The 12,338-nt window shown below is 47.6% G+C and overlaps 2 protein-coding genes across 2 annotated transcripts; one reads left to right on the forward strand and one right to left on the reverse strand.

The window, feature by feature from the left end:
• Positions 1-97: 97 nt before the first annotated feature.
• On the forward strand, positions 98-1,830 carry LOC306820161 (ADAMTS-like protein 2). The gene is made up of 6 exons (XM_079337911.1): positions 98-216; positions 323-478; positions 553-723; positions 811-987; positions 1,088-1,232; positions 1,433-1,830. Exons 2-6 carry the CDS (start codon positions 401-403, stop codon positions 1,558-1,560), a joined length of 699 nt encoding a protein of 232 aa, XP_079194037.1. The 5' UTR covers positions 98-216; positions 323-400; the 3' UTR covers positions 1,561-1,830.
• Positions 1,831-5,483: 3,653 nt separating this feature from the next.
• Positions 5,484-10,791, reverse strand: fam163b (family with sequence similarity 163 member B). Its single transcript, XM_079367471.1, has 3 exons — positions 10,400-10,791; positions 6,735-6,850; positions 5,484-6,260 (listed from the first exon to the last, which is right to left on the reverse strand). The coding sequence occupies exons 2-3, from the start codon at positions 6,825-6,827 to the stop codon at positions 5,814-5,816; spliced, it is 540 nt and encodes a 179-aa protein (XP_079223597.1). The 5' UTR covers positions 6,828-6,850; positions 10,400-10,791; the 3' UTR covers positions 5,484-5,813.
• Between the last annotated feature and the right edge of the window lie 1,547 nt (positions 10,792-12,338).

Genomic DNA, 12,338 nt, shown 5'->3' on the forward strand with positions numbered 1-12,338 from the left:
AAACCTTGATGTGATGTGCGTGAGTGAAGGGAGAGAATATAGAGACGGCGCTCACGGTCTTTGAGCGCCGCCACGTCCAGGTCCACGCTGAGCAATTTAAAGCAGTTTAAAGGAGGTGGGCGTGGCCTCCAAAGAGCTGCAGGGACGCCAGGTTCTTGTAAAGTCAGAGTAGCATGAAACCAGGTCCGGGATTAACGGGCGAGGGACACGCATCAGGTTTTTAAGTTACAGATTTTTCCCTTCGCAGGAAGTGAGCAGATTTTAGACTCGAGATCTTTACGAGTGTCGGTGACGTTTGAATCGGCCTCTCCTCGATTCTTAGTGTCCCGCTAAATGTGGCCGCAAAGCCCAGGTGAGCCGTGACGTCCGCTGCTCTGATGAAAGCAGACCATGTGACCCGATGACCAAACCACCCGGCGTGAAGAACTGCACCGGGCCGCCCTGCGAACGCCACTGGACCGTGTCCGAGTGGGGACCTGTGAGTGTTTGCACCCTGCACATACACGCCAGTACCCATCATCCAGTTTGACCTTTGACCTGGCTCTGCTGCAGTGCTCGGGGTCCTGCGGTCAGGCCAAGATGGTGCGCCACGTTTACTGTAAGGCGCCGGAGGGCCGCGTGGTCCCGGAGAACCAGTGCTCAGCGGAGAACAAGCCGCTCGCCATCCACCCGTGTGGGGAGAGGAACTGTGCTCCTCACTGGCTGAGCCAAGACTGGGAGCGGGTGAGGCGACGCCACTTCCTCTTTAAGCGTGCAGCGTCGGTGGAGACTCAAAGACTCGATGTGACCTTTGATTGTTTGTGTGCGCAGTGCAACACCACCTGCGGTCGAGGCGTGAAGCGGAGGATCGTCCAGTGTGCCGGCATCAGCGCGGGAAAGTTCCAGATCTTTGACGACGAGGCGTGCGGGGTCGGCGAGAAACCCGAAGAGGAGAGCACGTGCTTCGAGAGGCCGTGCTTCAAGTGGTACACCACGCCCTGGTCCGAGGTGAGGCCGACGCCCAGATGAGTTACGACCACGGAGACCATGGTCCAGCTCCTCACCTGTGTGTGTGTGTGTGTGTGTGTGTGTGTGTGTGTGTCCTCAGTGCACCAAGACGTGCGGCGTTGGCGTGAGGATGAGGGACGTGAAGTGCTACCAGAGCCGGGAGCTGGTCCGAGGCTGCGACCCCCTCACCAAACCCGTCTCCAAACAGACCTGCACCCTGCAGCCGTGCCCCACCGAGCCGCCAGGTAACGCCTCCACGAGTGCTCGGACCTGACCCTAAATGGGACGGGAGAGTTTATCTAACCTAGCGACAGTAACCAAGGAGGGCGGGGCTTGACCCAGGGTCTTTTCCGGTCCACTTTAATCTGTTTTCAGAGTTCATGTTGGCGTGATTCTCGAGTCGCTCACAGGAAGTTGACCCCGTGTGAACCTCCGTGCGTTTCAGATGAGAGCTGTCAGGATCGGCCCTCCACAAACTGCCTGCTGGCGCTGAAGGTGAACCTGTGCAGCCACTGGTACTACAGCAAGGCCTGCTGCCACTCCTGCCGCACCGTACGACCTGCAAGCTCCTAGTCCAGGTCAGCGCCGCCTCTCTCTCTCCACGCCTCCACCACTCGGACTCCAGCAGGAGGAGAGAAACCAGCCGTGCTGTCGCTTCACTGCAGGCAGCCAGAGGAAGTCCCAGTTTGAGAAGAGCGTCCTTTGAGCACTCGGACTTCACGTGGAATCATAAAAGTATCCGGATGATTTAAAAGATTTAAAACAAACCCCGGTCATCTCTTCTTCTTCTTCTTCTTCTTCTTCTTCTTCTTCTTCTTCTTCTTCTTCTTCTTCTTCTTCTTCTTCTTCATTCTTCTTCTTCTTCTTCTTCTTCTTCTTCTTCTTCTTCTTCTTCTTCTTCTTCTTCATTCTTCTTCTTCTTCATTCTTCTTCTTCTTCTTCTTCTTCTTCTTCATTCTTCTTCTTCATTCTTCTTCTTCTTCTTCTTCTTCTTCTTCTTCTTCTTCTTCTTCTTCTTCTTCTTCTTCTTCTTCTTCTTCTTCTTCATTCTTCTTCTTCATTCTTCTTCTTCTTCTTCTTCTTCTTCTTCTTCTTCTTCTTCTTCTTCTTCTTCTTCTTCTTCTTCATTCTTCTTCTTCATTCTTCTTCTTCTTCTTCTTCTTCTTCTTCTTCTTCCTTCTTCTTCATCTTCTTCTTCTTCTTCTTTCTTCCACCTGTCTTATTTGGTTCTGGTCTCTTTGGAGTCAATGTCAAAAAAAAAAAAAAGATTGATTAAATTATTTCTCAACAGAATATACTGCATGTCTAGGATATTTAATACAGAAACTGTTTATGAAATATTATTTAATTGTGTTAAAGTTTGGCGTCCGGCGCGGCCCAACAGGAAGTTGCAGGTTTTATATTTTCCACTCTCCTGCCGGTTGGCGCCGTGCCGGCACGCCTGCGGGACATGGAAGCATATTTATTAGTCATAGCACATTTTCATTTATCACGACGCTCCTGATGCCAGCAGACATGAGGTTACTCATCGGGGTCACGTGACGCAGTGGCCTCGGTCTGCGTGTGACACGGGAGAGAGATTCCTGACACTTGAAGTATGGTTGAAGTGTAGTCAGACGTGGACATGTGTGTCTCCTTCTTTAACTGTCGTGTACGGTGCTTTTATATAACGGATACCTCTTTTTGTACAAATCACAAGTCTGGAAGTTTTGTACTGTTGATGAGAAATAAAAACACCTGATGGTACGGCCTTTCTGTCGTTATTAAATTAATTCATACATTTCTTAAACATCGCTCTGTATCTGACAATAAGATCACGAGTCATGACTCAGCATATTTAAAACATGACACAGCAGTGTGTGAGGTGATATTTTGTATATTCCTTAAAACAGACAGACGTTTAAACGTTGAAAAATGAAGCGGATGCTGATGTCCTGCAGTTCCTGGAGTGTCCACTAGAGGCTCTCTGCAGAAGCACAGGAAGTCACATACACATGATGACAAACAGTTGAACATCTTTTTTTTTTTATTTACACTGTAAATAAAGTCACTTTCACACGACAGAGCAGCTGCAGTAGATGCAGGTTTGCAGCTGACGCCCCCTGCTGGTCAGCGGGAGAGCAGCAGCGCCTCTCATGTACTGAAGTGCAGAATATTAAAAAGACAAATTCTGATAAAGTAGAGAACGAACACGAGTCTGTCCTTGGACGAATGAAAGATGATGGAGGACACTCTTTGATAGTGACCTCGGGGTCTCCTGGAAAAACGGTGTGTGTGTGTGTGTGTGTGTGTGTGCAGCATGTTCATTAATACAGTGAAAAAAACAAAATAAATGTCCCTTCTTTTTTTTAAACACAAGTTATAGGATTTTCACTCTCGTAGAAATCTGCTGAAAAACTCGAGGTCCTCTCTGAGGGTTTCTCCTCCTCGTATTAATCCTGCAGAAAGTCAGTCTGCACGCCACCGCTGCGTTCTGTTTCCTGTTCTGCACCATCTTCTTCTCCTCTCATATTTTCAGGAGTGCGTTTTCCTGCCGCTCTGACGTTACAAGAAACGTAACGAGAAGTTTTTTCAAAAGCTCTTTCAAGGACACGCCCACCAGGAAGCTCACTCAAATGTCCCTGCGACTGTAAACAGAGCCGTCCAATCAGAGGAAGCGGGGAGGCGGGGCTTAAAGAGACAGCAGCTGAAATGAAGGGATTCTACTGACTGTCGGTTTCAGAGAAATAAAGAGGATTTGAAAGCGACACATCTCACGATGCTACTCGACAGACTGACATTAAGAGATGAACTCTAATCTGAAAATATGAACTTTTATATTTAAAGGAAAAATCTTCAACGTGTTCAAACGAACGCTCGTCTTCTGCACAGTTTTTTCTTAAATGCTGCATTCATCATAAAGTCTTTATATATATTTACATCCCATGAACCCTAGCGTCCACCTACAGGAAGCTCTCTCCCCGACAGGAAGTGGATCTTCTCCAGGATTCACAGTCAGGTGATCGTTGAATGCTTCAGAAAAGCCCTTTAAGATGCGACAACACTCACAAACTTCATGTCCAACATGAGAAACGAAAAACTGTGCGGACAAATCTACAGCAGTGAACGCAAACACAAGCTCACTAGGATGGATTTATTTTACTTTTTAAACAACAATAAAAAACGGCGAGGCTTTTATTTTGAAAATTTCCTTAAAAGTTTGCCCAAATGACGATGGAACTATCCGAAATATAAAGAAAAGTAAATCTACTTTTTTATTTTTATTTTTTAATTTAAACGTTTACTTCTCGCTTTGTTGGATTGGAGCTGTTCAGAAACGATTTTTCGGAGTCTGTCATCGTGTTTCCGCAGCGGCGAGCGCCGAGGTCCGTCTCCGAGGCGTGCCATCGCCCCGCTGCTCCGTTTCAAATACGCTGCGAGTCCATATTTTCGACGGAGCCGCGAGCTGTGGGCGCGCGTCAAGATGGACAGAACACATCGACCCAGACAGGAAGTGATACGGGGAAGCGCACAGAGCGTGCGGTTAATTTCAAAATAAAACACAATATACGGAATTGCGATCGTATTTTTCGTCACTTTCTGACCATGACGTCAAAACAGGCACCAAAAGACCATCAGAACATCCTCAGACTTTTTTTTCTTTATTTCCTGCGAGATCTCGTGATGGGATTCGGTAACACGGCAAAGCGGCGGTGCTGGCGGACCGCGGCGTGCGGGCAGGATGTGGGGATATGGTGGCCCTGCCTCTAAAACAATGACCTAACGCCCCTAACGGTAACCTTTAGCAGCATTGTGACTTTTCATTTACATGACAACGCCGTTTGACGTCTGTAATAAGTGAACGAGGAGGCGGGCCCTGTAACGAGCCAATCGTTGCAACATGATCGGTGCGACCCCGTCCGTGGACCGACCGTGCGCCGATGTGTTTCTCTTCCAAACTCAGGAATACAAAATGTGTCTTCAGCTTCGTTCCTCCTGTAAGACGCTCTGAATTTATCCAAGTGTGTAAACAAACCCCATGAAAAAACCAAAACCAAGATGGCGTCAGTCCCTCTAAACGTCCCCGTGAAAACCTCACCAACACCGAGGCGTGCAGTGAGAACCCGGAGTCCTTGGCCGTGACACAAACCACCATGACGACACGCTCACCTGCAGCTTATTCTTGACGACATCAGAAGGTAACTTCGCATTTAATCACAAGCTAAATGTTATTAAGTTTTTGATGTGCATGCAGAAAAGTTGAGGGATACATTCGGTGTTGGTTTTGGTCAACACATAGGATTTGTCAACAACAACACGAGACTGATCACCTGAGACAAACTCGGAGCTAGCTTCAAATGTTAGCCGCGAGCTCTTTTTAGCCAACCAGACGTTTTACCCCCCCCCGGATCTGTCTCGCCTGTGGTGCAATTAGAAACAAAAAACAAACGTGTTCAATTCACCAGCAAAGCTCAAAAAGATCTTGGTTACACTTTTACACACATAAATGTTGATTAGCAGCTTAACTAGCTAAACAGCGAGGATGCTAATTCTCTAAACACAAACAAACACACATCTTGGTTACAAAAACAGTCAAAAGTGTTCATCAGACTGAAGAGAAGTTCATTCAGCTGCCAGACGTCCAATATGCTGCCAGGAGACGTTTTTGTTTTTCCCGTCAGGCAGAAGCCCTCGGCGTCGTAGCATGTCAGTAGCTGCTGCGCCGCACCCGAAGCGCAGCAGCTACTGACATGTGAGCGCGTGTGATCGCAGACAGAATGGAGTCAGTGCGGTTTGAGATGACTCAGCGTTTTTCGCTCCAGGTGCTGCCTCCACTCTGTCTGCTCCTAAACGTCGGTGCTGACGCTGTGCGTGACCACCTCCCTCATGGTGACGGAGCGGATCAGATTTAACTTCTGGTAGAAGCTAGCCAGGTCAATGGGCAGTTCCAGGTCCTCCTGCTGCACAGTCCTGTAGCTTATCCTGCGCCCGCCGTTGCACAGCCTCTCGGGGTGCTGCAGGTAGAAGGGCAGTGTGCAGCGGGCGCAGGACGGGCAGAAGGCATGTGAGCGTTGGCACCTGCGAGGCGGAGGCGTGGGGGAGTAGCTTGCAGGCCCGTTGGCCTCGGTGAGGAAAGTGGGAGTGTACGGCTCCGGTTCCTCGTGGAAGATGTGTTCCGGCGTCGGAGGCGAAGGGGGAGCAGGCAGAGCCAGAGGGCGGGATGGTGACATGCTGATGAGCTCTGGTTCCTCCTCTTCCCCCTTCTCAGACTCCTCCCTCTTACAGCAGTAATACTAAAGACGACAAACACAAAAAAAGAAGAGTTAGCGCTAAAAGCTAACAGCTAACAGCTAACAGATCCAACGAGTCTTTTTGTGGGTCCTGCTCTTATTCAGGTCTGCTCTCCGTCCCGCCCTCTACGCTCTGCCAAGCGTCTGATCCAACCGTCTCCACATGGTCCTAAATCTCTAACTACACTCGTCTCCTCTGTCGCCCCCCGATGGTGAAAAAAAGTACCAAACTCTATTTAATCTGCAGAATCCTTTTGCACCTTTAAGAAAAAGCTAAAGACCCAGTTCTTTATGACCCCCTACGACCTTCATGATAACGACGAAGACGATGATTTTAAGGATGTGCACACGTGTTTGTCTACATCCTCGCCTGTGTTGTACTAACTCTCTGATGTTTGGAAAAATGAGCCACACCTGCAGTTTATTATAAAACGTCTTATTCCAGATATGTCTGCTCATCAGTGAATGAAGCCTTACCTGTAACCTACATAAACACAGTACAGCAACGATGGTCAGTAAGATGACTGTAGCCAGAATTCCTCCTGCGATGACCACTGTCCCGGCTGACATTCGAAATCCTCTCCATCAACAACCTGCAGGGAGGACAGAGAGGAGGAAGACGAAAACAAGAGGAGGAGGAGAGATGGAAGGGAAATAGGGAAAGAACGGAGGAGCAGGAGAAAGAGAAATGGAGGCACAGAGGAAAGGAAAGAAGATAGAAGGGGAAAAAGAGGGAGCGTCAAGGATGTATTGAATAAGGACGAAGGTCAAGAGAAGAGAGAGTATCGAGACAGAGGCGAGAGGAGGAGAAAGAGGAGGGAAATGAAACGGGGGGGGATAAGGTGGAGAAAAAAATTAGGAGCAAGAGAGATGAGAGGAGAAAACATGGGGGAGAAAATGAAGCAAAAAAAGGAAAATGGAAGAAGAGCATGACAAGGCAAGTGAAGAGCGTGAAGAGAAAGATGGAGATAATAAAAAATCAGAAAAAAAAGGAGAAGGTCAAAACAGGAGAGTGAGGAGATTAGACAAATAGAAAAGTGATAATGATGAAACGCTCCAAAATGTGATTTTAAAGAGGCTTCTCATGCCAGCAGCCATTACTGAAAATAAAGTAAATATCAGCTGTCACTGATTCACCACATCAGTACGATTAACCTGAAGGCATCAAAACATCCCACGCCAGGATGAAGACTTGAATTATTAGTTAATATGACGTTTTAAAGGTCACATATTACCCAGAATCCTCTCCTCCATGTTCCTCTGACATGTGTCTCTAGTCTGTCTACAAACCCCCCTTCTGCCTGCTCCACTTTTCAGAAAATGTGTGCTCAAACAGGCCGTTTGGAGATGTTCCCTTCATGACATCACAAAGGGCAGTAGCCCCTCCCCCAGGTGGGTGACACTCCCACAGCTAGGTGTTTGTTCTGCCCTCTGAGTCTGCCTTCTCACTGTAAACAATAGGACATGGAGCCAGAAAGCAGCGAGTACACCCGAGCCCTTCCAGAGAGGGGGCGTGGTCAGACACAGCTCATTTACATATTTAAAGCTACAGACACAGAAACAGCTCATTTACATATTTAAAGCGACAGACACAGAAACAGCTCATTTACATATTTAAAGCTACAGACACAGAAACAGCTCATTTACATATTTAAAGCTACAGACACAGAAACAGCTCATTTACATATTTAAAGATACAGACTTGAGTATTTCAGGAGGTTTACAGTCGTCAATTCTGCAAAGTGTGGAGTCAAATATAAGCATTGTTAAAGGGAGTAAAGCTTCATGAAAACACTGTCTCAACAATTAACACAAACAGACGAGAGAGTGTCGTATTCTATGAATCGCTTTTAAAGCTACAGAGCTGAAAACTATTGTTAAAATCTCCAAATTTAGATTTGATTGTCCTGAGAAAAAGTGAGATTTTCTCATCTCGTTGAAGGAACATCAGCAGCGAGGCCGCTGGTGGCTCAGTGGTTAGTGTCTCTGTCTACGATAAAAGCCCCAAAAATAAATCTTTAAAAAACAACAAGTTACATCAGCAGGAGAGGCAGATTATACGTTTTTATATTCACTTTCACTTCATGTTTTATACAACAAATCAGAAAGCAGAAATCTGTGTGCATTCACAAACAGCGATGTAAAAAGAGGTTTGCAGACCTTCAGTGTGAATGTACCCAGAGCTTCTGCATGACTGTACTTAAATCCTCCTGAAGACTGAACGCCCTCGTCCACGGGGCGAGACTCGGAATTTAAAATGTGAAATCCTAATATTCAGACGTCCCTCATGTTTTATAGAATATCAAGAACTGGGGCAAATGAGCACGCATGTAGAGTGAAACAGCCGAGTCACGCGAGGAGAGTGATCACCGTCATGGTCGACTTCCTGCGTGGGCGTGACGATGATCAGCAGGAGCGTGTCGAGTCGTGCTGAGGCATGTTGAGCAACACGCCAGACACGGGGGGTGTGTGTGTGTGGGGGGGTGACGGGTAGATTAGATCTGATCTCACGCCGTGTCCGGCATCAGCAGGAACACGTAATCTGTGCATTCCTGTGACCTGAAAATGTCAGCCTCTAATCCACGGATCGGCGACCTGCACTGGTCACACGAGCTGCTGGGTAAAGCGGACCGTCGTCGGCGTTTGCCTCGCTGCAGTAGATCGTACCGGACCTACTTCCTGCCTAAGCTGGACATTTGTTTTTATTCCATCAGCATCTCCACTGTGGCCGTGTTAGCACGATTAGCTAGGCTAGCCGAGTTTGGTGGTCATGTGATGTTGCGTTACCGCTCATGAACATGGCGATGATCGTAAACACAACTGAGCTCTGATCCATGTGCGGCGTTGATAAAAAAAATTATAATTTAAAAAAAAGCAACTCGTGGACTTGTGGCATCAACGCGATCATTGTTGCTAGGTTACGAAAGCGACCTTCTGCTCCCCTCGGTGATGTCCGTTCGGCCTGTTTAATATTTGCTTTGATTCAAACAGCAGCAGCAGCCCCCCCCCACCCCCCCCACCCCCCCCACACACACACACACACACGAACAAATCAACATGACTTTAGTGTGCTTCATACGGTTTCCATAGCGACACAGCCCTGCACATCAGCATCCCAGAGGCCGAGTCGTTTACGCCCACACAGACGGTCAGCACCACACACACACAAATCACCCGAGACGCACACTCAAAGGTCAGAGGGCAGCGTGCCGCCCCGTCCATCCAGCCGTCACCTGACACGACTTATGACCCTAAAGCGTGCACACGAGCTCGTCCTGTTGACTTCACACAAACAAGACTTTACATAAAGAACAACCCCCCCCTTTCTTTTACAGGTTAATAACTTTGACTTTCTTTTTATTTAGTATTTATGTTCTTTATTTTATTTATTCATGCTTTTATTTACATTTATTCTTCTTTATTTTATATTTTTACAAAGGGCTGTTTGTATTGTTTTAAAGGGTGATTTGCACTACTTTCTTCTACGCCTCATGGTTGGACGCTTGTGCACTGATATGGCTGCATGAAGGTGTGAAATGTCTACAATTAATGTAGAAATCAATAAAAGTCAATTTAAATAAAGAACAGTTCAAATGCATATAAACGTTATTGTTCATGTTCACGTGACTCTTAGTGAAGAGTCTCCACATGCAACATGTTAAATGTAGATTTCAGGACGGTCAGCTGAACGTGCAGAAAAGCAGGACTGTAAACGGGATGTCATCGGTCTGATATCCCCAAACAGAAGGCTGATCATCAGTGTGCAGACTGGAGCGCGTGTTTACGCCGGAGCCTCGAATTACGGCACATTTACGCGTTTGTGTTCACAAGTCACAGCAGCCTCTTCATGGACGTTTCACGGATACATCACCACATAAACCACTCCTATCAAAGAACTAACCCAGATGTGCATGATGCAGGCGGGTGAACTTAATTTGCACACATTTGGCAGACAGGAAGAGATCGAGTCTTGACGTGCGTGCGTGCGTAAAAGCGATGGAGACGAAAGAAGAAGAAAGATTTTGTTTCGTTAAATATCTTTCATTTAAACTCACATAGATGAATCTTGATATCTGGATTTTGGGGTGTCAAAGAGTGCCGAGGACAAAATGCTTTTTCGTGTACTCGTGTGATAATCTTACCCATCACATCAGTATTTGGATCGTCCCATGGTGTCCCCCTGCGGCACCTGCAGCTGCTCGGGACGCGCAGGTCTGCGGGCAGCAGTGTCGAGTTTCAGCCTGGAAATGTGTTACTCAAACATACAAAGCGTGCTGAGCTCTGACCGCAACGACTTTACACACACACACACACACACACACACACACATCTGACCTGTGAGGGAAGAAAACAGAGATCTGTGTGCGCCAAAGAGCGGAGCGCGTCCTGCCGCTGCTGGAGACGTTTTTAATGCGGCAGCAAAGCGTTGACTTCACGGAAACGCCGCAGCTCGTTATTCCCACCTAACAAGCGTGCAGCTGTCTTTTTGTCCAACAATGGGGGGGAAGATGTCCAACTCAATACAATCCCATTTTCTCTGAAAGTCTTCCTCTGATGTCTTCAGTCCGAACAGTTAATCAGCTGATCCAAACGCACGCACGCGAGCGGGACACGTTAAAAAAAAAAAGAAAAAAAGAAAGTCTAAACAAAAGCCTGTTAATTGTTGTGTGTATGTTGTGCTCACTGGATCCGGTCTCTCTGGTCCTCTCTGTGTTGCATTCAGTGTGGATGCTGACCTGACTGCATGCGAGCATGCGTCACAGCAGCGCGCGCGCTTCAGAAAGTACCTGAAGGATGCATCCAGGTCTTTTAGTCCATCACAGTCCGCTGTGTGTCCCCCCCACGCTGAAGGAAGGAGAAAATCCTTTTAAATGAGTTTATCTTTGTCTTCTGTAAATCACACTGGGTTTCACTTTGTATGAAATGTGCTCTACAAATAAAACTGAATTAAATCCGGGATCATATTTAAGGCTTTTGCTCGGATCTCAAATGTCTTTAATTTGTCATCTTCTAACTTCTTGACATTTCAAGTTGTTAGTTTAAGTGTTGGGAGAAATATTAAGACGTGATTATCATTTTCAAAGTTTGTGTTTGTTTATCTTTATGAGAGAAAGTCTTCAGTCTGAATCAGTTGATCAGAACACGACTTCATATTTCACAATTCATGCAAACTGTTCACGTGCAGCGTTTTTAAAGAAGAATCTTGTTATTCATCTTTGTACAGTCCAGCTCTCTCTCTCTCCCCTCTGCTCGCTCGCTCCGCTTTGAGCAGAATCCAGTGAAGAAGAGTTTTGGTGGTGGTGTTGGAGGGGGGTGGGGATTGGGGGGGGATTGGGTTGAGAAAGGAAAGATTTTATTGTATGTATTATTCAGAGGATGAAGCACGCTGAGGTCTCGGTGTAGTGTACAGACACGAGTGTGTAATATTCATGAGTGGAGACGTTGGAGGTTATTTCTCCCGCTGTGATTCATCCAGTCGCTCCTCTGATACTCTGAGTTTCTGCTCGCTGTCCACGGCCTGTGGCTCCTCCACCGTCAGGAGTCTGTCCTCCTCTACTGACGTGGCTCACGAAGACAAACAGGCTCCCGGTGTCGCATTGATTCCACATCAGGTGATGGATTATCTTACAGTGGGAGGCTCAACACCTGGCAAGGTCAGGAACCAGGTCAGCACAGTGGATGTGTTCAGAGGCGGAGCTGGAACAGCGGAGAGACATCGATGCTGAAGTGTCTTTGTCGTCCTCTCAGCCGCCGTTTGATCCGCTTCAGGATTCTGACGAGCTTCCAGGAGCTGCAGAATCCTGAATGTGACGCCGCTGTCAAGATACCACAGTCACATCCTGACACCCTGACCGTGTTCATCCTCCTGCTGCCTTCCTCCTCCTCCTCCCGCTGCTGCCTCCTCCTCCTGTTGCTGCTGCTGCCTCTCCTCCTCCTCCTGCCTCCTGCTGCTGCTCCTCCTCCTCCTCCTGCTGCTGCCTCCTCCTCCTCCTCCTCCTGCTGCCTCCTCCTCCTCCTCCTCCTGCTGCTGCCTCCTCCTCCTCCTGCCTCCTGCTGCCTCCTCCTCCTCCTGCCTCCTGC

This window comes from Symphodus melops (genome assembly GCF_947650265.1).
Source record: "Symphodus melops genome assembly, chromosome: 1".
NCBI lineage: Eukaryota > Metazoa > Chordata > Actinopteri > Labriformes > Labridae > Symphodus > Symphodus melops.